This window comes from Pinus tabuliformis, chromosome 1_1, assembly GCF_031772625.1.
Source record: "Pinus tabuliformis cultivar Carrire ecotype Pingquan chromosome 1_1, CPIR1, whole genome shotgun sequence".
Classification (NCBI taxonomy): Eukaryota; Viridiplantae; Streptophyta; class Pinopsida; order Pinales; family Pinaceae; genus Pinus; species Pinus tabuliformis.
Genome location: NC_142297.1, coordinates 62,434,131 through 62,460,772, shown reverse-complemented (window position 1 = coordinate 62,460,772; position 26,642 = coordinate 62,434,131). Strand labels below are relative to the sequence as shown.

The 26,642-nt window shown below is 36.4% G+C and overlaps 1 protein-coding gene across 1 annotated transcript; it reads right to left on the bottom strand.

Annotated features, from left to right (window-relative positions):
• Positions 1–12,521: 12,521 nt before the first annotated feature.
• Positions 12,522–13,184, bottom strand: LOC149211569 (disease resistance protein RUN1-like). The gene has a single exon (XM_089388433.1). The coding sequence runs from the start codon at positions 13,182–13,184 to the stop codon at positions 12,522–12,524; it is 663 nt and encodes a 220-aa protein (XP_089244559.1).
• Between the last annotated feature and the right edge of the window lie 13,458 nt (positions 13,185–26,642).

Below are 26,642 nucleotides of genomic sequence, written 5' to 3'. Positions count from 1 at the left end.
TGCATTATGCTGGTATGCAAAGACCTACTGCTCAAACGATTCCATCGTATCCTGGGTACGCCTCGCCAAACTTGAATCAGCAGTTGCCATTCGTAGCGACGTTAGAATTACCAGATTTACATCGGTTAACGAACGATCCAATCGCCTATGCCCATTGGTGGCCAGCGATTCCTCACAAACTTCCTTCGGACATTCCTAAATTCAATGGAAATCCGGGTGAAGACCCGTCGAATCATGTGATGACATTCCATCTGTGGTGTTCGTCGAATACCTTGAATGATGATTCGATAAGGCTTCGCCTCTTCCAGAGGACATTGACTGGTCCGGCGGCCAAATGGTATATTGAATTACCTAGAGCCTCTTTCGACAATTTTAGCTCCCTAGCCACGACTTTCTTAACACACTTTCAGTTACCTATAAGGTACGAAACTGGAACAGAAATCTTAACCAATTTCAAGCAGACAACGGCCACACATATATCTGATCATATACATGAGTGGCGTCGTCGTCGCAGAATGGTAAAGACCTATGTTCCAGATCAGCTATTAGCTGAGTGGTTTATAAAGTCGCTTCTGCCGGCAATTACAGAAGATGTGGCCAAGGGAGGTGTCGTAACAGAGGAGCAAGTTATTGCTCGTGCTCAGTATTTGGACTTAGTGTATACTCAGTCGGGCACGCTCTATGATAAGATACCTGATGCCCCCAGACCGGAATTTACAATCCCTCCTCCTCCTGGATCGAATAGTGACTCTCATGCCGGTGATGGCGTGATTGGAACTGCAAACGCTAAGTCGATAAGGGATTCTAAGAAAGCCCGTAAGACTTCGAATCAAAAAGCAAATCAAGAGATTCTTGCTTCGGAGGTAAATGCTATATCTACAGATAAAAGCAAAAACTCCAATCAACCAGGAAGCAAGAAGAAAAAACAAGGTGGATCATCCCCTCAAAAAACTTCTTCAAACTCTCCTAAGAAAGGGAAACCAAAGAGTCCATGTCATATATGCGATGAGGATCATTGGACAGCAGATTGTCCATACAAAGCTGAGCTTAAAAGATTCTTTAAGAGCTCGAAAACCTCAGCCGTGTTGACTGACCCGTTTCCCAATCAAGGACAAAATCTGGTTGATAGTAGAAATGCTTCCCCGTCGCAAGTACTAATGGTGTCGACCTCTGAACAGCAAAAAGAGGCTTTAATTTCGACAAAGTGCAAAAACTGCGGAGATCTGCAGTCATCGAACAGCAAAGGAAATGATCAACCAAGCAGTTCGACGACAACTTCGACAGAAGTTGTGCCACCATTTACCACGGGAAGCATTCCTATGATCCATGGAAACAATTGTTCTCTCCAAAATATCGGATTCATCTTCCTAAAAAACCCTCCATCAATGGGTACTTTCGCCTTACCGCCTCAAAGTAATCTGGCAGAAAAGGCTACAATGGAATATGAAACTTTCTGTTTCTAATGGATCTAAGGCTCCGAGGATAGTTCCTATCTCAGGTCAACCTCGTTAAAAAATGAAGAGATGAGGATAGTTCTTGTACTATGTCAACCTCATTAAAAAATGAAACAAGTCCCCTTTTCAAAATTCAAAGGTAAACCTTCATTCCAATCACCAAGTTGAATGCAATGAAGCTTGGGGGGCACCCTCCTTTGACATGCGTCATTATGATGCTGGGGGCATGCTTTGACATGCGTCATTATGATGCTGGGGGCATGCAAATCATTGAGCAGTTTTAGCACATAGTTCATGCTCGTTAAAAAATAAACGCAAAATTCGAGCAGTTTTACCACGGAATTTATGCTCGTTAAAAAATAGAAAAGTGTGAGCAAAAGTTTCCGCCAGAGTTCAAGCTCATTAAAAAATGAACCCATCCCGGTAAATAACCTTGGTAAATGTAACCTTTGACAGCCATATTAAAGCCCTTGGTCGTGTTCTTGCAGTCTCACCTCCATCCTTTCATTTGACCAATCGTTCACCTCCATATGTGTGTTTACCCATTTTTGAGGAACATCTGCGAAGAGTGATTTCACCTAGCCATCCTTGCGACACTACGGTGATTGGAAAATTCCAATTTGTACCTGGAATCAGCTGCTACCCCTGTTTATCACTCGTTCCTCAAAAGACGAGTCTTCTTTGAGCTCTTTTCACCGACTCGTAAAAATATGAAAAGTTTGCCGAGTTTTGGCCTTCCAGCTCGTTAAAACGACCGGAACGCTATCCCTCCTCTAGATTTTAATCTTTTTTGGACCTGAGGGATTATTGCACAAAAAGATCGAGCGCTTGTTTTGTTCGGCTCGTTAAAGCAATCGAAAATTCATCCCTTCTGTATTGTTTTATACTTTTTCGGACTTAAGGGATTAGCTGACGAAAAAGGAACTATGGAGTTAACTTTCTGTACTTTTTCAGACTCTCTAAAAATGAAAAGGACCGAGTTTTCTTTGTCGTTAGACTCGTTAAAATGATTAAATAGCGACAAACTTGTCTTTAGACGAGAACGAGTTTCCCTATCGCTAGGCTCGTTAAATCTTAGCGATGGGCTTGCCCGAAGGGCAGGTTATAGAACAAGCATATGTTATCCTCCTCAAGCTTGCCAAAAATAAAGAGGTACTGGTCAGAAATGACTGGGGAAAAATTGGGAGAACATCAAAGTTTAGAGGTAGCAAGTCACTCTTGAACATGACACTTTTCCTCCGTATCACATCGGGTTGGGTTGTCTCATTCACCGGTCTCGTCACCATGGTCCTCGCCACACCATCCATTTGGGGTAATGCTACCGATCCATCGCATCAGTGTCGTTATATGTTCAAGAGGGGTCATTCAGAAAGTGTCAACCGTGTCCCATCCACTACCATACATCATCCTTCATCCATTTTCATGATCGCCACCCTGATTCATATATCACAGTTTGTTTCCACCTCCACTAAATCATTAGCTCCGTTCCGTGTCATTGATGTGGGATTCATCAAGGCCCTCCTTTGACGGATCGCTTCTTGTCGACATCAGCTCATTATCCAAGAAGTTGATCTAGGAACACCCCCATCAGTACTTTGAAGCTTGCATGCCTCAATGGCAAGTTTCTCACTTCCGGCGACAGGTATACCTCAATGACCTTCGACCAGAAGATTTTGCGTGGCGTTCGACGCCAAGTCCTTTATTCACGCCACGTGAATTGTACTGCAGTACCTTGAGGGTCATTGTCATTATTGGTGATTCCTCTCGCGCTTGTTAACGGTTTTCATTATTGACCGGTAATCAAGCGATGTCTTTCCATGTTCGACTTCGACGCAATTCTCACATGGATCGACTTGTACTTAGAGTGAAGATCGAACGAGTTTTGAAGACCCCGGATCTAGTTTCATCCATCCGGGCTGCGATATATATTCAGGAAATATAAAAACATTTGCCATGTACATCATTGCATCAGATGATCATCCTATCAAAGGATGATAATTTTAGCAGAAGATTATCAGTCTGGCCACAGACGATCGTCTGTCATATGTATCAAAATGTATTTATAAAAGCTGAGCATGGGAATGCCCGCCTCAGCCAGACCATGAAATTGAATGAAAGATAATGTATTGTATTGTATTGTATTACAGGGCACTCTCCTCCGGTACTGGAACGAACTTCGGACCCTCTAGCTAAAGCATTTCACCCGAGTAACGGCCTCATACTTTAGGGGGCAACTGTTATAGACATTTTTGTGCCTCGCATCAAGGAGCAAGGAATGTCGATAATTACAGGGATCCTCAGTCCCTAAACATGTTGTTCTTACCCCTAAAAGAACAAGGTCATCAATCAACAGCACTTCCAATCAGTTCCCCACCTGAAAACACTTCAGAACAGGCTTATTTTGGATCATGTCAGCTGCTAAACTGAGCTTCTGCGCTGTATTGCAACTGTCCCACTCTGTACCTGCGCTGGAAGTCAAAAACTATGAAGGCTACCTGCGCTGGGCGAGATTGGCCAAGTGGCACAGTCATCCTGCAAGGTGTCAATTGCCCAGGAAGCTTCCAAACTGACACTTGGGTCATGAGATTCGCCCTGTGATGAGTAAGAGGTACTTGATCACCATGTGTAACCAAGGATCTCCAAGTGGACACAGGAACTGAAGATTAACTGAAGATGGAGAGGACACAAGGCAGCTTCATGTCAGTCTCAAGCTGACTCATCTTTTCCTCTTCTACCCTATATATAGAGCTCTTCTATGAGGTCTAGGGAGGCTGAAATTTTGTATAAGCAAGGAGGTGCTGTTGGTATACCGCCAGGATTATTTGGGTGATTGTTTTACTAGAGGTCAAGAAGAGAGTTCTTGCTGCCGAGGAGGTGCTGCTGGATTGGAGCCAATATCATTGGTTGTAACTTCCTCTGGAACCCTGTTACTTTCTATCAATAAAGTTTGCATGTTCTCCTATTCACTTGTTTTACATAGATGCTTTGTGTTTACATGTGTATTCATTGCAATCTAATCCATGCTTTGATTATGAGTGCTTGTATCTGTTAGTTTGCTCTCTCTTGTTGTGCAGGTCTTTTGTGTAGCTGGATCGGCTTGGAGAGCAAAGAGCTGGGAGCTGGATACAAAGGAAGAAGGATAAGGATCAATCAAGCGCAAGACACCAGGTTGGTTGACCTTCTTTCCATTCTATCTATATACTCATAAAGAAGAACATGAAAACTTTATCATTCAGTTGTTGCTAGATTCTGTCACATCTAGAAAGGGTTAGGGTCATCCGCATCGGATACTTTTCCCCACAACAGGTGTACCTTGCTGTAAATTGCTTATGAATTCCATTTTCTCTGCAAAAACGTAAAAATTCTTTGGAGATATACTCACCTCCTCTGTCAGTTCTCAAAACCTTGATACGCAGCCCACTTTGATTTTCTACAAGTGCTTTGAAATTTTGGAATTTTTCAAACACTTCACTCTTATTCTTCAGAAAATAAACCCAAGTCTTTCTGGTAAAGTCATCAATAAATGTTAGAAAATATTGGCTGCCTGCAAGTGATGGAACTTGCATCGGTCCACATAAATCTGAGTGGACAATTTCTAAAGGTGCTTTTTCCCTTATGCTTTTCCCAGTTGGAAAACTTTCTCTGTGTTGTTTTCCCAATATACAACCTTCACAAAGGTTGTCTGGATTTTCTATCAATGGTAATCCTCTTACCATTCCTTTTCTACTCAACAAATTAAGACCTCCAAAGTTGAGATGTCCAAATCTCAAGTGCCACGACCAATTTTCATCCTTTGGTACGCTTTGGAGAGCCTCTTGTGTCACAACTGCAATTACTTCTTTATTTTTCAGATCTATCTTTATTCTGAGAGGGAACATCCTGTTCCTTGTCATCTTCACTTTAGCAATACAACGTTTGTTGGGTAATCTGTCCATGATGGTGCATACATCATTCTCAAAGAAAACATTGTAACCCTTCTGAACAAGCTGTCCAATACTCAAGAGATTACACTTCATTCCAGGAACATAATAAACATATGCTATGGTTTTCTTTTCACCTTTCTTTGTAAATATTTTAACTTCTCATTTTCCCATAACAGAAATTTTACTATCAGTCCCAAGTGTTACTTGTGACTTCACACACTGATCTAAAGCAGAAAACAGGGCTATGTTTCCTGTCATATGGTTGCTGCAACCAGAATCTAGAAACCATATATCTTCACTGTTTGTTTCAGCCATATTACAAACTAACAACACATTATCTTGACTGATATTTTCTCTAGTGATATTTGCACTAGATCTATTACTCATATCATGCTGCTTCTTCCTACATTCATTTGCATAGTGCCCATATTTTTTACAATAATAACATTGGACATTGGATTTTTCATACCTTTGTCCTTGAGCATGATGTTGTCCACTTTGCTGGCTGCTGCCATGGCCTTGGTTCTGATTTGGATTGCTGCCTCTTCCTTGAACGTTTGCTGGACTGTTTCTTCCGCCTCTGTATTGGGTTCTGCCTCTTCCTCTCTTGTTTCCTCTGCCTTGACCTCTTCCTCTTCCAAATGACATCTGGGTCTTGAAGGCTTGCTCTAGAGATGAGTTTTCATTTCTACTCAACCTCTGCTCATGTGTTATCAGTGATGCATGAAGTTCATCAACTGAAAAATTTGAGAGATCCTTTGTCTCTTCTATGGTGGTGACAATCACATCAAACTTTGAGGGTAGGCACCTCAATAGTTTCTCCACAATCCTCCTTTCTTCAAGATTTTCTCCATGAGACCTTATCTGTGTGACCAAACCAATTGCTTGTGTGAAGAATGAATCAATATTGTCTGACTCCTTCATACGCAGGTTCTCAAAATCTTTCCTCAGCAACTGTAGTTTTGTTGTCTTCACTTTCTCCATGCCTTGATAGGCTGTCTTGAGAGTTTGCCATGCTTCTCTGGATGTATTGGCTGCTGCTATCCTCAGAAACACACTCTCATGCACTGCTTGATATAAGAATACAAGGGCTTTTGAGTCCTTCTTCTTATTGCTCTTCAACAACTCTTTCTCTGCCTGAGTTAATCCAATAAACTCTTCTTCATTTGCTGGCTCTTCAAATCCATATTCAACAAGTTCCCATAAATCATGTGAGGCAAACACGGCTTTCATGGTTATTGCCCAGTAGTCATAATTTTTCCCATTGAACTGTGGGAGCTGGGTATTAAACATACCCACGCTAGTGCTGGCCATTCTTGCAATACTTGACTGTAGAAAAAATCACTTAATTGTCTTCAGCAGCTACACAAAAAACTAATCTGAAAAATACCTTGACAGTGTTTTCGCTCTGCTCGATAATTTGCTGCAGCAACAAATCTTCTTTCAGCTTCTTTGATGTCTTCAAAGAGCCTGGACAAGCTCTGATACCATGTCGGGAATTTCTGGTTATTCCAAACAAAATACAGTGGAAAAATCCTTTGTTTCCACTGTTGAGAATTTTCTGATAAATTCCGAAACAACAAAAAATATGAACAGAGAGCAATACTCTGTTTTATGATAATTCAAAAACACAAGAACAAAGTATAAAATAATACTCTACTTTGCCTCAGGATCAAAAACTGATCAAAATAATACTTTGTCTTTGACACAGAAAAATACTCTGTTTTTAACTCAGAAAAACAGAAAAATTCGTTCTCTGGAAACGGTGTTGCAGCAACACAGTTTTTTCAGTTGTTGTTCGTGGTGTTGCAGCAACGCTGTTCGTGGTGTTGCAGCAACGTAACTTTTTTCAGTTGCTGTTTGTAGTGTTGCAGCAACGGGGATTTTTGATGTCAAGTATTTTTCGACTTACGGTGTAACAGCAACAGGAAATTTTTGACAAAATAACTTTTGATGTAACAGCCACGCACAGAAAGAAATTTCTATTTATGAAAATAAACTAACTGATAAAATAAGTCTTCCTCACGTAGAGGTATCTCCACAAAATATTATGCTAAAGAGCATCTTCCTCTTGACAGAGGGATTACAACAGGAACGCTTCAGTTCCACAAAACAACTATCTCAGAAAATTTCAGCACTGCTGTGCAATACAAAAAAAAAAACTCTCTTGTTCTACACTGCTGGGTGTTACAAAAGGACTTTCAATCTATTTCGTCTCTTTCTATTTTCTACTTCTGTTTCTGTTTCTATTTATAGTGCGGGAAAGGGTCTTCACCGCTTTAACTTGCTGATAAAGTTTTTGCTGCTCATGATTAACAGATTTGATCTTTTGTTGTATTTCTTGAGGCGGTTGTGCTGAAACCCAAGACTGATAAATGCTGCGTCGGCTCGAGGCTGGTTCTTTCCTCTTTCAGTCGTTCTGCTCATTAATATGGTTGTTGAGAAGTAATGATGTAGTGCTGTATCTGATCTTCATCCTTCGGGAACTCAAAAATAATTAAAGAGTGAAAATATGGTAATGGTGTTGACTTAAAAGATCGTGAGAAAATGTGGGGCGTCGGATCACGACAAATAAATAAAGTAGCTGCTGTTGTTTAGTTCACTGCAGTTGAAATTATAATTTCAACAACACAATTCTCTATGAATCCAAATTTCTGCATCGATAACTTTTTTCCAACTATATTTATTGTCTCTGTAATTCCACACGAAACAACTTTAATGTAAGCCTCCTCAACCTAAGCGAAATGGTAAATTGTGGTACTGACTGAGTATGAATGAGTCGTGTCATGGCCACAAATTTATGAATGCACAATACCATTTAACAATCAAACACACCAAGCTCTCCCTGTCCACAAGCGTACCAAAACCAAGGAATGTTGTAGTAATATTTCATACTACACAACCTAATAAAATCCCGTCAATGAAATGCTTTGGGATTTGACCACATCATATGCCATTCCTCAAACTTTGATAGGGTCGTGCAGTGACGCACTAATTTGTGCGAATAAATTTATGAAAAAAATTTAATTTAACATTAAGGAAAGCCAAAAATTTCACATGTACGAACAAACTATTTTCTCCCACCCATCCCTATTTTTCACGCAATGACACAATAAGCTACAACAAAGTTGAAGTAACAATTAATGGAGTTTCAACAATAATAACAACTAGCAAAGTTGCAACATCAATAACAACTAGGAGAGTTGTAGCAATGATAACACAAAATTTGCATCAACGTATAAAGGAGTTGTAACAATAATAACATGGGAGTTGCAACAACAATAGCAAAGGATTGCAATAAGGGAAAACTACAGTCAATGAAGTTGCAACAATAAACCAATGGAGTTGCAACAATGTATGAAAATTTGAGTTACAACAATAGAAAATTACAACTAAGAAAAAATGCTCAATTTTTCTCCCACGACACTCCTTATTCTTTGTTTTGTTACATTCATCCATATTTATACATAACTTTCTATTATTATCTTGCGATTTTAAAATGATAAGAAACCAATAATTGCAGTCCATTTTGAGGGGGAAACCTTCTTATACAATAAATACAATGAACAAGACAATATTTGATGGTTTTAAGACCAATTTTGCTTAGTATATATATAGGAGACAAAGGGTACAATTATAATAAAATGAGATCATAAAGGGTGATAGCCTACATAACAATATAACAATAGAAATGTAATCACTCAATAAGTAAAGCTTAATAAGGGGTTATTGGGTTAATATGGGGCTTATATGGGGCACCTCCCCTTCAAATAAGAAACACTCAACTTTCCATGCTGCACCTTCCACTGGTAGGTTCTTCCATTTATTTAATGAGGTACTTGGTAATTGCTTCATTACTCAACTACTTTGTCCTTGTTTCCAAAATTATTTTTGGTTCTACTATTATTGTCCCTTCTTCGTTAATCTCTCATAGAAGGGTTTGGACTAGGATCTTATCACCAATTACCTTCTTTAAGCAAGAAACATGGAAGGTTGGATGTACAGATGAAGAGAGAGGCAACTCTAATTTGTAGGCTATACTTCCAATCCTTTGCAATAGCTTATAAAGGCCATAATATCTCTAAGCTAATTTATTTCTCTTATTTTGTTTCTTGAGGCATATTTGTTTATATGGTTGTAGTCTCACAAAGATATAGTCCCCCACTTCAAATTCACTTTTGTTGCAATGTTGATCTACTTGTTGTTTCATCCTATTTTGTTTTATAGCCAAGTTGTATTTAAATAATTTGAGAACCTCTTGTTGGTGTTGTATGTGGTCCTCTACTGCTTGAACCTTTATAGTCCCTTTGGAAGGTGACGTGATGGAGGAGGAGGATATCTCAACATTGCAAAGATAAGAACTAATTTTTATGAACTTTGAAGTGAAATCGGGTGTTAGTATATTCCAAAAACACCTTGGGGTGAAAGAATCTGTCAATTGTGTGATACTAAGAGAGTTGAAGGTGAAAATCACTTTCTCTTGGATTGTTCAAATCTTGCTCACATCCATTCTCATTTCCAAAACATTTTCCACACTTCCAATCTTCTTGAATTCTTTAGTCAATAGAACTATAGTGATCTTGGAATACTTCTTTCCCTTCTCTTTGATCATATAAATATATATTTAAAAATTCTCAATTAATCTCTTAATTTCTTAAGGCCCAATAGACCTCATTAGTCAAAGTGAATGTTATTTGTTATGTTGAAGTGATAAACCCCAAACTCGCAAACAAGAATTATTTCTGCTTCTTGACCAGTGCTAGGAAGAAAATGAACATTGCAAAGATAAGAAATAATTATCAAAAGCTTTGAAGTGAAACAGACATTAGTATATTCCCAAAACACGTTGGGATGAAATAATTTGTCAACTGTGTGCTACTAAGAGGGTTGAATATGAAAAACACTTTTGCTTAGATTTCCTAGCTCTTACTCACTTTCGTTCTCATTTCCAAAACATTTTCCAAACTACCGACCTTCTTGACTTGTTCAATCAATAGAACTATGTGATCTAGGAATGTTTATTTCGCTTCTCTTTGATCATATAAATAAAATATTAAAAATCCTTAATTAATCTCTTACTTTCTTAAGGTTCCATAGACAAACGTCAATCATCATCTTCATCTTCATCTTCAATAAAAAAAATTCCAACCATTTTTTAAAAGAAATTTTAATAATACTCATTAAAAACAATCAAAAATTTATATTTAAAATATTTAGATTTTAGTTTCAAACTTCTAAGGATTTATTTTTCACTTATTAACACTCTTTACTTAATACAATAAATATTTGCACATAATTTCAATTATAATTATATATAGATACCTTATCTAATAAACAATGCACAAATCATTTTATATAAATGATATAAAATTTAATTAATTAAATATGCATTTAATTAAATCTTGATGAACTTGGTTTTAATACAAAACTATAAATATTAATTATAATATAAAAATACAAGAAATTAAGCTTTATAGAAATATTATATGTTCCATCTTGTGTTAATATATCTTATTTCCAATATAATATATTGAAGCATTCAAGGATAAATATTGAACAATTGAAATAATTAGTTTAGTTAGAATACTCTCTTCCATCTTGTGTTTAAAAGATATCAATCTATACTACTCTATTACTATTCTTATTCATAATTGATTTTGATTGTTAAAATGATTAATAATAGATATTGGACATTACTAATGTCATTGTCATGAAATAACTTTATAAGTTAGATATTTCTCACACGTTAATCTATTATTCATAAAATACAAGCGTCAATCAACTTAGTTTATATAAAAATAAATTATGTTGTTATTCTGATTCATGATTTATTTTTATCTTGTAAACTATAAATATAATTATGACCTAAGGTGTTCCCCTCTAAAAATTTATTTGTATTTTGTAAACTATAAATATAATTATGACTTAAGGCGTCCCCTCTCAAAATATATTTTTATCTTGTAAACTATAAAGATAATTAAGCGTTTAGCTCTAATCTGTTGCAACCACTCAAATCGAGATATGTAAGCTTAGTTAAGTTTTTGAATGAATTTGGAATCCTCTTCAATTTCATGTAGTTACCCTACTCCATCAGGGAAAATTGTAAGGATACAAATCTATTTTAAAACCTTGGCAAAGCTTAATAGTTGCTAACATGCAAAGTATAAAATGTTTGAATATACTTTTGTAAAAATATTCAAATTCATTATTATTTTATATAGTGTTTATTAATTTTTGGAAAGTTTTAAGGTAAAATAATTTTATAGGATAAAATTTGGGCGAACTATTTTCAATATATATATATATATATAATAAAAAATAAATAAAAATAATAAAATAAAAATAGAAAATGAAATTGGCAAAGCTTTTTTGGAAAAAATATAAAATTAACCCACCTACAAATATTAGCCCCAAAATTTTCCCTATGCTCCATATGTTGGAGGCTTGATAAGTGACCAAATTGAAATGATTTCTGAGCAGTTTCTTAACACCAAGGCCTTAGATCACAGATTTCTTCTCAAAATTTTGTCATCTGCACTCTGCCATGCACCATGAGGCCATCCACCCTTCAATTCATTCAAGGTCCTTCAACTACTCTATGGGCTTCGGAATAGTCAACAGGGGTGCAAAAATCTCTAACTCCCGCAGCTGCAAAGGTGCTTGCAAAATGCTTACTTTAGAAGAGATTATATATATTATGAAGGTCCCTGCTTGCAAAATGCTTACTTCAAGAAAATATTTTATATATAAAGATGTTTTATAATACCATGAAAATGATATGAGAATTTGTTGTAAATGTAGATGATGTTTTTTTTTAAATTCTTGTCTTGCCAGTTTTTTTTTTGGGGGGGGCCAATCTTCGTAATGATAAACAAGAAATCCATATGTATATGTGAAAAATGTTAGATTCATCCAATACTCAGCGGTGTACCATGAACACTAATAACAAGTAATCACTCAGTAGTGAATTGCTATTTACCAACAAATTCCTATTTACCTGTTATTCATCTTGCCAAAATGTTTTTAATTCACTCCTCGAAACTTGAAGAACCCTTAAATTTTTCATTGGATTTGAAGAAGGCAATGAAGAGATGGGACACTTATTACAGCGGAGCCATAAGAGATTTGGGAATTCCGCCCTCTTCTAAACACCATCCAAGAGAACACCATTACAAGCACCTTCTAAGAATCTATCCACCAGAGATTCAAATCCTGGGAGCGGATAGGGTTGGTTGAAGGCATGGGAGCAGAAAAGCTCCTGGGAGTGTTGTGTGTTCAGTCCAGTTAGCCTATAAATTGATGATTTTTCAACTGTTGAGCTTCTGAGAACATGCTTATCTCTAGATGTAATCAATATTAAGGTACCTGAGCGGAGATCATGAATTTGAACATGCAGAAGTGCATCAACCTGATTCACATCGTCTACGTCATCCAAGATTACCAAGGCGTTGGAAGATTTGAGAGGGTCTATGAGCATCGCTTTACCTTCATCAATGTTGTCTACTGGTTGATCCAATCCAGTCAAGCTATTAAGAAGCTTTCTCTGCAATAGATTTAAAGAACCTTTGGCAGCATGATCTCTCACGTCAGATAAGAAGCAGGATGTTTCATAATCTGAATTCTTGCTATTGAAGAATTCTTTTGCCAACGTTGTTTTTCCTGCGCCACCTAACCCCACGATTCCCAAGATCTGAGGTTTCCTGCTTTGCCCCAGTTGCTGCAACAGCATTGTATCTTCAAAATGTTTGAGCATGTCATGTAAACCTGTTGGATATTTTGCAACGTACAAGTCTCGCTTTTTCACCATTTTGGACACAGACGTTCAACCACATTAGCTCGTCAGTTATTCAGAAGAAAATAAATAGTAGTGTTAGGCAAACCTACATGGTGTGACCATCGTAGCGTTACCTGGAAAAGTGATCATTCGTGGCAATTGAAGGCAGGTTCAAATGGTGGCCTCGCTCTCTCAATCATATTCATAAGCCACATCGAATGAATTAGCGTTGGAGTAGCCTACATGGTTTGCCCATCGTGGCACTGCTTAGAAAAGGGACCATCTGTGGCAATGGAAGGAAGCTCCAAATGATGGCCCTTCTCTTGTCGGGAATTTCTCGTTATTCCAAACAAAATACAGTGGAAAAATCCTATGTTTCCACTGTTGATAATTTTCTGATAAATTCTGAAACAACAAAAATATGAATAGAGAGTAATACTCTGTTTTCTGATAATTCAAAAACACAAGAACAGAGCATAAAATAATACTCTACTTTGCCTCAGGATCAAAAACTGATCAAAATAATACTCTGTTTTTGACACAGAAAAATACTCTGTTTTTAACTCAGAAAAACAGAAAAATTCGTTCTCTGGAAACGGTGTTGCAGCAACACAGTTTTTTTTAGTTGCTGTAACTTGTGTTGCAGCAATGCTGTTCGTGGTGTTGCAACAACGTAATTTTTTTACGTCAAGTATTTTTTGAGTTACGGTGTAACACCAACAGGGATTTTTGACGTGAAGTATTTTTCGACTTACGGTGTAACAGCAACAGGCAAAAAGAAACTTCTATTTATAAACGACAAACTAAATGATAAAATAAGTCTTCCTCACGTAGAGGGATTTCACAATTGCTGTTACAAAACATCTTCCTCTTAACAGAGGGATTCACCAATCTATGCTAAAGAGCATCTTCCTCTCAACAGAGGGATTCACCGATCTATGCTGAAGAGCATCTTCCTCTTGACAGAGGGATTCACCAAACTATGCTGAAAAGCATCTTCCTCTTGACAGAGGGATTACATCAGGAATGCTTCAGTTCCACACAAATAGCATCCTCCTTCTAACAGAGGGATTCACCAACATGCCTTCTTCAGAGGCACTTCAATCTGTGTTTGCATTCATTTAGCACATACGCGCTGCAGCGTATTGCCCTGCAAAACTTCATGCTGCTGCGTTCTCCCCTTTGCTCTCTATCTCTCTGTTTTCTACACTGCTATGTCTACACATATATAGTGCAGGAAGCGGTCATAACTTATCCATCAACCGCCTCAACTCTCTGACAGAGTCTCTGCTGCACATAATGAACAAATCTGATCTTTTGCTGTATTTCTTGAGTCGGTTGTGCTAAAACCCAAGACTGATAAATGTTGCAGCTGGCTCGAGGCTGGTACTCTCCATCTCGGCCATGCTTCTTCTTTAATGTTGTTTGGTGAGTAGTTATGGCGCAAAGCCCGGATCTGATCTTCCTCCTGCTTTGGGAATACAAACAGGTAAAGGGCGAAAAGGCACTTATGGCGGTGGCGTGAATAAGCCGAAACAAATAATACCCGTTGGAATAAAGACAGATGGACTGCTGGGATTGTTTGCAGGTGAAAGTGCGATACCTTTTCAACTGTTGCTACAGTTGAAATTACATTCCAACATCTCTGTCTCCACATAGAATGACCGCTAAGAAGGCTACATGGTGTTACCATCGCGGCATTGCCAGAGAAGGCATCAATCATGGCAACTGGGGCAACCCCAATTGGTGGCCACACAAACCTTGACTAAATGTTTTTATTTCGTAATTTTTATCTTTTTAATTTAGTTAAATGAGGAAAGTAGAACAAGAATATATAGCTCCATATAAGTTCAAAATTTAACGATATAGTTCAGTTTAATTTTTAAAAAATTCTCATGACATTAAAAGGAAAAAAAATAAAAATTCATGGATAAATTGAAACGTATAATACCACTGAATAATTAAATATAAGTTAGACTTAGAAATTCATACAAACATGCGTAAATTAAATCTCACATAACTTTAATGCCATGTCTTCAAATTTTCCATGTCATTAATGCTATAATTTCAGAATCTGGTTAGAAGCGAGGAGCTTAGTCCCTCCTAGCTTTTAAAACAAACAAAAGTATATAATTTTATGATATTTATAAATTATTTTGAAATTGTAAGACTAGGTTACTTTGAGTCTGAGGATTAGAGTGGGTATATCAATTCAATTTACTAATATACTTGTAATTTAAAATCTTACAAATATTTATAGGCACAAAATCAAAATCATTAAAGTTAAGCTTATAAATATTTACGTCATAAGGTGTTCACCTCTGAAAAGCACTCTCCTAACTGCCTTTGTGTCATTCGATATTTTGTTAGACGATTGGGTTATGATTATCCATTGATTTGAATTGGATGACGGTTGCTACTCAGTCCCAAGTCCATCCATTTCGCAACCGCTTTCCCAACCGCACAAACGACTCTAGCTTGTGTCCATGTTAGGATCTCAACTACGCGTGATAATCTTGGAAGTTGCACCAATCATCATGAATACTCTTTATCGAACCACAATCCAGTTAGAATAATTTGAAACTCGAAATTTCCATTGTGTTTGTGTACATTTTTGCAAAGCGTTTATTTCTCATAGTCTTAGTAGCACCAAAATTGGGGCTACCCATTTTAATTTTGTGTGCTTTTATAAATATAGAATCTGCATAATACAATGTAATATGGCTAACTAAATTGCCCTCATTTCATGAGAATCCTGTGATTGATATAATTGCAGACTCTGAATTATACATTGTTCAATTGTTCAAAATAGGTTGAAATGCCTTGGGTACATTTATCAATTGCATGGATTGAAAAAATTTCTTGATAGAGTTTAAGGTTTGAATTTCCAGAAAATTGGATGACAAAATATTCAACATAATTTCTAGAAAAGATGGCAAGGAGCAGGGCACTTTAGATGCCCCTTAGCCTATGCCCCATAAGGCAACCTTGCTTAGAGTGCTCTTGCATAGTTGAATAATCTTGATGGGTTATCTACTTAGAAAATCTATATGAAGTACTTTGAGTAAAAAATCTTTGCAAAACAATAACCTTTGAGAGGGTGTGTGCCAGGTGAGGCTTATAGGATTTAGTGTCGTAAATGTTGGGAGATTTGGCAATTCATATGTCTCCTCTACCTCCATGCACAATAGTTGGTTGAAGTTTCCAATACGCTGCTCTTCAAATTGATTTTCAAGCAGCCTTGTGCAATCCCTTGGAGGGGGCCTCTATACAAAGTTAGGATATCATCTGGTGAGTTTGCCCAATCTAAAGGTAACAGTGAGAAACAACAATTTTTGTGATTTATTTACTCTAAATTGAATTGGGTTGCCTATTTACCAATTTTGATTATAAATGATGATATAAATATAATTTCTTACACCTTTCGAACCTTAGGGACTCCATGAAATATTGCCCATGTCCAAATCTGACAAAATTTCAGCATTTTTTTCCCTTGACTAATATCATCATTGCCTTGTATACACAATAATTTTGCAGAGCACAACATTGCAGTTTGAAAAATTAGTATGTAGTGTTTCAACACAAATATGAAAGCAACAAAGGATGTGTAAACCATTTAATAAGAAACTATGGAATGTGCCACCCATAACTTTAGAGTGCAAATTTGATGGCACATAAGAAAGCAATGCACATCAAATGAACATTTTGTTAATACATGCATAAGAAGCCATTGACCACTTGCATACAAAGATGGAGTTGTTGCACCTCCATAAATAATTTGTTTACTTTATATTTCATTCTTCTCCATTGGTTAGGCAGGGGACAAGAACCCTATATGTCACTGATATTGCTTGTTATTGGCATCATGAGGATAATATTCTTCTATGTATCGTACTACAATGGGAATATAGTTGTTGATGAGGACTTTCCACATATGATATAGTCTGCTATGCGTGAACAAAATATATCTTGCTTGTAAAAGATTTATAATTGTGCCAATTCCATGATTAATAGGTTCAATTTTTACTATATAACAAATTTGAGCTTACATTATGTGTAGAGAATGGGATGTGCTTAAAGGAAGAGAAGATATTTAAAGAGAAGAAACAATGAATATGTTATGCAGCATCTTGAGCAACTTGTGCTTGAATCCTAAGTATTGTGGCATGCAAAATAGACCAAATCCATTATCTGAAGATCATCAAGTCCAGTTGGGATCTAAATCCATCATGTAATATTCGAGGTTTTTCTTTGTTGTTTTTTATATGACCACCATAGGCGTAATCACAGAGAATGCATTTGATTTTGAAGTTGAAATTTTTCAAGGATTTGAGGTTTTGTAACTCTTAAATTTGGGTGCAATAAGTGCTACAACATATAACAAGTGTGATTTTTCTTCTTCTTCTTGATCCTCTTACTCAGAACCGGCTTATCCCTCAGCGTCCTATGACCCCCAGAACCTATGGGTAATCAATGATTCATAAAAAGGATATCCTCTTAAAATCCATAGTGAGTGCTAATGGAGCCCCCACTCATGCACTCTCTCACTTCCTAGCCACCAAGCTTCAAACCTTTCTTGGTACATCTTATTATTTCATTAAAGATTCCCCCAACTTCATCCAAAAGGACAAATCCATTCATTTTGATCCCAATGACATCTTCGTCAGCTTTGATGTTGTCTCCCTCTTTACCAAAATCCTTGTTCCTGAAGCTTTAGAATTAATATCCAAGTTGGTCGATCTTGAAACCCTTAACCTTATTAAAATTTGTCTATCCTCTACCTTCTTCTCCTACAATGGTATTTTCTATGAACAGATAGAAAGAATGACAATGGGGTCTTCCCTATCTTTGGTTGTGGCAAATATATTTATGGAGCATTTTGATTCGATGGTCCTTAATTCTTGGCATTAGAAACCCAAATGTTGGTACAAATTTGTTCATGAAACTTCCGTAGTGTGGCCCCAGGAATATTTTTCTTCATCACCTCAACAACATTTCCTCACATATCCAATTTATAATGGAATTGGACAAGCACTCATCCATACCCTTCCTAGATGTCATTGTTATTTGCCTCTCTGATGGTTCGCTTTCCTTGTAAGTTATCACAAAAAACTCACACTATGATGCAGGAGCATGTGACTTAGAGGGAAAAAGTCTTCAAACATATTCAAAAAAAAAAAATCTACAGGCAAGGGAGTGGGGTCCTTTAGCCAGCAATTTCCATGCTTTTCTAGTTTAAGATAGAGTAGAATTGAGAATAAAACATGCTAATTATATTGCTGATAGATAAACTATAGTAAAGTTTTACGCTTTAAATCACTCTATGTAAAAGCTTGCTTTTATAAAGGATAATGGCAAGAAGGCTTTATCAATTAATTATAAATAAAAGACTACGGGACTCTCAGAAGGGGGGAGCGCAGGTCGGAAGCATTATTTATCTGTGTATACGTGCGTCAATTCAATTGTTTTTATTACGGATTATAAATTATGAATTCATCTCTTGTTCTAAGGTGATGCTGGACGGAATTTGCTTGAATGAGAGTTCTGTGGTAACACTTTTTACACATAGCATTTTCTGATATCTTCTTAATTGGACTTTATTGAAATTGATTCACACCATATCATTGCGAAACAACATCGCATCATAGGCGTCGCATCGCCGATCCGAAAAAACCAAGTGAAGGTGTCGTGGAGTTCGTCGATTGCGATTTTGTGACCATCGCATCGCATCGCCAATCCGGGAGGAACCAATTATTGTTATTGAGGGCACGATAGTGATTTGCGACCATCGCATCGCACACATCGCATCGCCGATCTGAAAGGGACTAAGTGTTGTTATAAGTGGCGCGATAGCGATTGCGACCATCGCGTTTGCTGAAAAGGGTTGTGGCGATCGGAGGAAACCCATGAAGCTGTCAAATAGATGACTGATACAAGCCAAGAAGGAGGGAGAGAAATTGACCCTAATATAGAGGAAATATCTGACCGATTTGAGAGATTATCCTTGACGCTTGCGCCCAGACCATCAGTAGTGGTATCAGAGCCGCCAACTGACATTGGATTGAATCTCAGAAGTAGGATAAGGAAAGTCGCTATGGCTTTTAGAGTTGGAAGAGGACGAGGACTTGGTGGAAGAGGACGACCTGTTGCAAACGCTGCAGTAATGGACGATGTTCAACAGATGCAAGCTAGATTGGATGCATTAACTTCATATAGAAACATAGATGATGGAGATGTTAGTGAACTTGAGATTGAAGCTACAGAGGAGGACACTGTAGAAATTACCCCTAATATGAGGTTCTTTCAATCAGTGTTGAGATCCACCGCCAGGCCAAAGACTGAGGTATCAGTATATCAAGGAGGACTGGATCCAGAAGAATTGATAGACTGGATTAGTGGCATGGAGAAATTCTTTGATTATGAAGAAACGGAAGATAAGAAGAAAGTGAAGTTCACTGTCACCAAGTTAAAAGGCCATGCAACGCTTTGGTGGGATGGTGTGCAGGCAGAAAGGAAGAGACTTGGCAAGCAACCAATCAAGAATTGGAGCAGAATGGTAACAAAGTTAAGAGGTAAATTTTTGCCAAGTAATTATCAGCAAGCATTGTTTAGACAGATGCAAAATCTTAGACAGAGATCTTTGACAGTGAAAGAATATACAAAGGAGCTCTATAAGGTAAGCATAAGAGCTGGAAAAGCCCAAGATATAGATGGGAAGGTGGCTAGATATATGAATGGCCTCAGGATGGACATTCAAGATGAGATACGTCTACTGTCTCCTAAAACAGTAGAGGAAGCTTATTAGATAGCACTGAAAGCTGAAGAAAATATCATGAGGAAGCAGTCTGCCAGAGGGAGAGGTACTTTCTAAGGAAGGGGAAGTCAAGGTGGTAGACGAAGATCTACAACACCTAAAGATGGAGCTAGCAGCAGCTCAACCCAGCATGCACCCGCAGGAGTTGATGCAAGAGGCAGAGGGAGTTTTTCTAGAGGGAGAGGCAGAGAAATAAGATGTTACAGATGTAACACAATGGGACACAGAGCTTTTGAGTGCCCGGAGAATGTAGAAACAAATCAGAGGAATTAAATTGTTTCTCCAGTTGAGGGAGAAGCACCGGTGGTAGTAGTCGCAGAAGAAGAAAATATACCAGAAAGAGGAGAATCTTTGGTAGTTAATAAAGTTCTACTTAAGCCAGCAAAGGAGATGGTTGAACCGTCACAAAGGAAGACTTTATTCAGGACAATGTGTAAAGTTCAAGGGAAATGTTGCCAGATGATCATTGATAGTGGAAGCACTAATAATTTGGTATCCACAGAAGTAGTGGAGAAATTGAAGCTGAAGACAATGCAGCATCCAACACCTTAGAAGGTGCGTTGGTTGCAAAAGGGACATCAACTGTTAGTAAATAAACAGTGTGAAGTGGAATTTCAAGTGGGCTAAGTATAAAGATAAAATTGTTTGTGATGTGATGCCCATGGATGTGTGTCACATATTTCTTGGAAGACCTTGGCAATATGATAGAGGAGCCATATATGATGGGAAAAGAAACACCTACAAGTTTGGAAAGGATGGTGTCAATCATATGTCGTTGCCTCTGCAAGAAGAAGATGTACCATGATAGAATATTGATCCAAAAACTCTGTTATTGGGAGGAAATGAATACTTGAAGCAGATTGAAGAAAATGAGGTAAATTTTGCTGTAATTCGCAATCCGAAGGTAATAATGAACTCTACTAAAGTTTATGATTTACCCATTGAAATTCAAGAAATGTTGGAGAAATATTGTGATATTATTGTTGATGATTTGCCTAATGAATTACCACCCATTAGAAGAATCAGTCATCATATAGATTTGATTCCTGGAGCAAGCCTACCTAACAAAGTAGTGTATAGAATGGCTCTTACAGAAAATGAAGAAGTTAGAAAACAGGTATAAGAATTGCTTGACAAGGCGCTGATCAGAGAAAGCTTGAGTCCTTGCGCAGTGCCAACAGTACTGAGCCCAAAGAAAGATGGACACTGGAGAATGTGTACAGATTCAAGGGCCATCAATAAAATCAAAATCAGGTACAGATTTCCATTACCAAGAATTGAAGATTTAATGGACTGCTTGAGTGGAGCAAAATATTTTTCAAAACTAAATTTTAAAAGTGGGTATCATCAGATAAGAATAAGAGAAGGGGATGAGTGGAAAACTGCTTTTAAGACAAATGAAGGACTATATGAGTGGAGAGTAATGCCTTTTGGGTTGTCAAATGCACCAAGTACATTCATGAGACTCATGAATGAAGTTCTTAAAGAGTTCATTGGCAAGTTTGTAATAGTATATCTAGACGTTATATTAGTCTATAGCAGGTCTAAGGAGGAGCACGTGAGGCATTTAAATTATGTCTTACAGAACATACAACAAGAAAAATTGTTGTTGAATCTGAAGAAGTGTTCATTCATGAAAGAGGAGCTGGTGTACTTGGGATTTTTTATTTTTGCTGAAGGGTTGAAGATGGATCTAGAGAAGATCAAGGCGATTATGGAGTGGCCTTCACCCAAGAGTGTTTTTGAGGTAAGGAGTTTTCATGGTATTGCTAGTTTTTACAGAAAATTCATTAAGAATTTTAGTAAGATCAATGCGCCTATTATTGAGACCATAAAGAAGGACAAACAACGATTTAAATGGACTGTTGAAGCAGAGAAAAAATTTCAGCTGTTAAAGAAGAAAATCATTGAAAACCCTGTTTTGGTCCTTCTTGATTTTAACAAACCTTTTCAAGTAAAGTGTGATGCCATCGGATAAGCAATTGGAGGAGTTTTAAGCCAAGAAGATAGACTAATAGCTTATTTTAGTGAAAAGCTAAATGATTCAAAAAAGAAGTATTCTTCTTATGATAAAGAGTTCTACTCAGTTGTGCAGTCATTAAAGAAATGGAGGCATTATTTACTATCAAAGGAATTTATTCTTTATTCAGATAACCATGCATTACAGTTTATAATGCAGCAGCGAAAGCTCAGCGAGAAACATGCTAAGTGGGTAGAATATCTTCAAGGTTTCCATTTTGTTTTGAAGCATGTAAATGGGCAGTCAAACAAAGTTGCAGATGCTTTAAGTAGGAGAAATGTATTGCTTCAAGAGAGTCAAATCCAAGTGTTGGGTTTTCATTTTCTTAAGGAATTATATGAGACCGATTCAGATTTTAAAGAGGCAATTTGAGGCTTGTAAAAACCCTGTTTTGATGGAGAGAAGCAAATGGTTGGATTATTTCTTACAGGATGGACTGTTATTTAAGAAAAATCAGCTGTGCATACCAAACTTTTCAATGAGAGAGAATTTAATCAAAGAGAAACATAGTGGAAGACTTACAGGACATTTTGGTGTAGAGAAGACTTTTGAACAACTAAATAGATTTTATTTATGGCTGAAAATGAAATCTAAAGTGGAGAAGTATGTAAGAAATTGTAAAGTCTGCCAATATGCAAAAGGAAGAAGCCAAAACACAGGTTTGTATATCCCATTACCAATTCCAGATAGGCCTTGGGATATGGTAAGTATGGATTTTGTGTTGGGGTTACCAAAGACGCAAAGAGGTTATGATTCAATTTTTGTTGTAGTGGATAGATTTTCAAAAATGGCACACTTTATTCCATGTTATAAAACTAGTGATGCTTCTCACATTGCTAATTTGTTTTTTAAGGAGATTGTAAAATTGCATGGGTTGCCCAAAAATATTGTCTCAGACAGGGATTCCAAATTTGTTGGACATTTTTGGAGAACACTATGGAAAAAGCTGAGAACTAAATTAAGTTTCAGTTCTGCCTATCATCCACAAACTAATGGACAGACTGAAGTTGTGAACAGAAGTTTAGGCAATCTGTTGAGGAGCCTTACTGCAAAACATCCAAAGCAATGGGATCAAGTGTTAGCACAAGTTGAGTATGCATATAATGACTCACCTAACAAGAGCACAGGATAGAGTCCATTCCATATTGTTTATGGGATGCACCCAAGAGGAATATCTGAATTAAGAAATTTGGGAAAATAAAAAATGAGAAGTGCAGAGGGTGAAGACTTTGCTTCAGAAACGCAGGCAATACATAAACAAGTGAAGCAACAACTGCAGGATAGCAACATCAAGTACAAAAACAGAGCAGAGATGAGGAGAAGAGAGGTGAACTTTGAAGTTGGGGATTTGGTTTTAGCACATCTCAAAAAGGAAAGATTTCCAAAGAGAGAGTATAATAAATTGAAATTCAAGAAAATTGGACCGTGCAAAACAGTGAGGAAATTCTCTGCAAATGCTTATGAGATTCAATTACCACCTGATGTGGGAATATCACCAATTTTTAATGTTGCAGACTTGTATAAGTATGAGAATGAAACTGCAGATGATATAGCACAGGGTGAGGAGACTCAAGAGATTCACTGAGTAAAACAGTTACCCACAGCAAGGAATTTACAGCCAGAAAGAATTATGGACAAAAAGGTGCATAAGAAGACAAGGTGACAAGAGTACTTCCAGTATTTGGTAAAATGGAAGGGACAGCGAACCGCTGAAGCTACTTGGGTTATAGAAGACGTCCTACAGAAACTGGGCAAATCTGTAGACGAGCTCATGGACAGGAGCCCATGAAGAATTTTGTCCTCAGGAGTCTGATGCAGGAGCATGTGACTTAGAGGGAAAAAGTCTTCAAACATATTCCAAAAATTCATAAAAGAAAATCTACAGGCAAGGGAATGGGGTCCTTTAGCTAGCAATTTCCATGCTTTTCTAGTTTAAGATAGAGTAGAATTGAGAATAAAACATGCTAATTATATCGCTGATAGATAAACTATAGTAAAGTTTTACGCTTTAAATCACTCTATGTAAAAGCTTGCTTTTGTAAAGGATAATGGCAAGAAGGCTTTATCAATTAATATAATTATCCAAGTTAATGGTCTTCTGTTGATTTATCTGTGTATATGTGCATCAATTCAATTGTTTTTATTACGGATTATAAATTATGAATTCATCTCTTGTTCTAAGGTGATGCTAGACGAAATTTGCTTGAATCAGAGTTCTGTGGTAACTCTTTTTACGCATAGCATTTTCTGATATCTTCTTAATTGGACTTTATTGAAATTGGTTCATGCTGTATCAGTGCGAAACAATATCGCATCGCAGGCGTCGCATCACTGATCTGAACAAACCAAGTGAAGGTGTTGTGGAGTTTGCCGATTGCGATTATGCGACCATCGCATCGCATCGCCAATCCGGGAGGAACCAACTATTGTTATTGAAGGCGCGATAGTGATTTGTGACCATCACATCGCACGCATCGCATCGCCGATCCAGAAGGGACTAAGTGTTGTTATAAATGGCGCAATAGCGATTGCGACCATCGCGTTTACTGAAAATGGTTGTGGCGATCGGAGGAAACCCATGAAGTTGTCAAATAGATCACTGATATGAGCCAAGAAGGAGGGAGAGAAATTGACCCTAATATAGAGGAAATATCTGACCAATTTGAGAGATTATCCTTGACGACTGCGCCCAGGCCATCACACTAACCAATACGTCAATGCTAACTCTCATCATCACCCTCTGCGTATATTCATGTTTAATCCTTTATCATATTTTTCATGAATTAATATCATTTTATTTAGTTTATGTCATCTACTACTTGTACTTTTCAAAATCAATCAAATATTTACTATTGGAACTTGAAATACCATCTTTGAAGATTAAAAGACAATCTATGTTCGAAAGGTTATATAAAATTTGTCAAATTTGACATAAGATAAATGGTTTCTCTTTATCATCTAGCTTTGAATTGCATTTTGTTTACTAATTTTTATCTTCAATGATTTTTATATGTCATGATTCTTCTTCAATTTATGCCTTACTCAATTTCCTTTGCAACATGTCGTGCAAAGGCTAGTTTATTTTTACTACAATAATATATAATATGTAAGAAATTTCTTATGCAATCTATTATGTGTAAAGTAAATCCTAATAAAATTTGTTTTAATACAAAAATGTAAATATTAATTATAATAAAAATGATGTAAGCTATCTAAGTTTTATAGGACTATCAATTATATGTTTTTTTCAATATAATATACTCAAACAATTCAAAATAAATATTGAACACTTGCAATAATAAGTTTAGTTAGTTTACTCTCTTCCCCATTTGAAAAAAACAATCTATACTACTTCATTGCTATTCTTATTTATAATTTATTTTGATTGTTAAAATGATTAATATTAGAAACTAAATATTACTAATGTCATTGCCATTAAATAATTTTATAAGCAAGATGTTTCTCGCACATTAATTTATTATTCATGAAGCAAACCTCAATCAACTTGCTTTTAAGACAAAAATAACAATAATGAAAATAAATAATGTTACTATTCCAATTCATAATTTATGTTTATCTGGTCAACTATAATGTGGTGTAAATTTCCTATACTAATATATAATGATTATGGCGATGATGATGGTGAATATGGTATTTTGGATGTTTCTAGGGCATAAAGTGATTACTCATATTTTTTTAGAATTTTATTTCTATGCTTGAAAAACATTAAAAGAAGCATTTCAAAATTAACATAGTTTTGTCAAGTTAAAAGGACAAGAAGGTTGGCATTGTCACATATAGTTAGAAATGTAGATCCAATATGAGTATGAGTTAGAAAATCTAAGACTGTTTTTCATAATCAACCCTCTTAGTGTTACAAAGGTTAGATACACTTTCCTCCCATGGTGTTTTTGGAATTTATCACTTATGCCTAGTTTCACATGGAGATTATGAAAGTTTGTTCTTGTTTTTAAATATAAATTTTCTTCTTTAGATAACTCCAAAAGAAGCCTAGACACTTCTAGTTTTCAATATTTGGTTTGATTGCCTCCTTAATACAATATTGTAGTTTTTTTTACACTTTTATGACCCCTCTATTTAATAATAATTAAATTTTGATGCAACAATGTCTTTAATACTAACACTGTTATTCTACAAAATGATCTCCTCTATCTCCCAATGGCCTTATTCTTGTGCCATCCTTACTTGAATTTAAGGTGGTTTTGACTAGAGTTGCAAACAATTTTAAGAAACCTCTTGCCTTCCATATTTAAAATCATCTTATACACAAGTTATTGATGTCAAATTTTCAATGAGAGAAAAATGTGTTTGGATAAAGAGGATATGATATTAGGGTATATTTCCTTAAAACTCAACATATATAAAATAAGTTACTATAAAAATAATTGAAATTGTTGTAAATTATAAAGATAACAAAAATTGGTGTTATTATATTTAATAATTTTATATATCTAACACAAATGTCCTCTCTTAGAATTAATATAACAAATCAATCTAGATAGAATAATGTCCATAATACCAAAAAATAGCTAAAATGGAGATTAATAATTGCATCAACTATTGATTATTATTAATTTCATTAAATACTCATGAATTTTTTTGTGATATTTATTTCTCGTTATATAATCTTTGATCA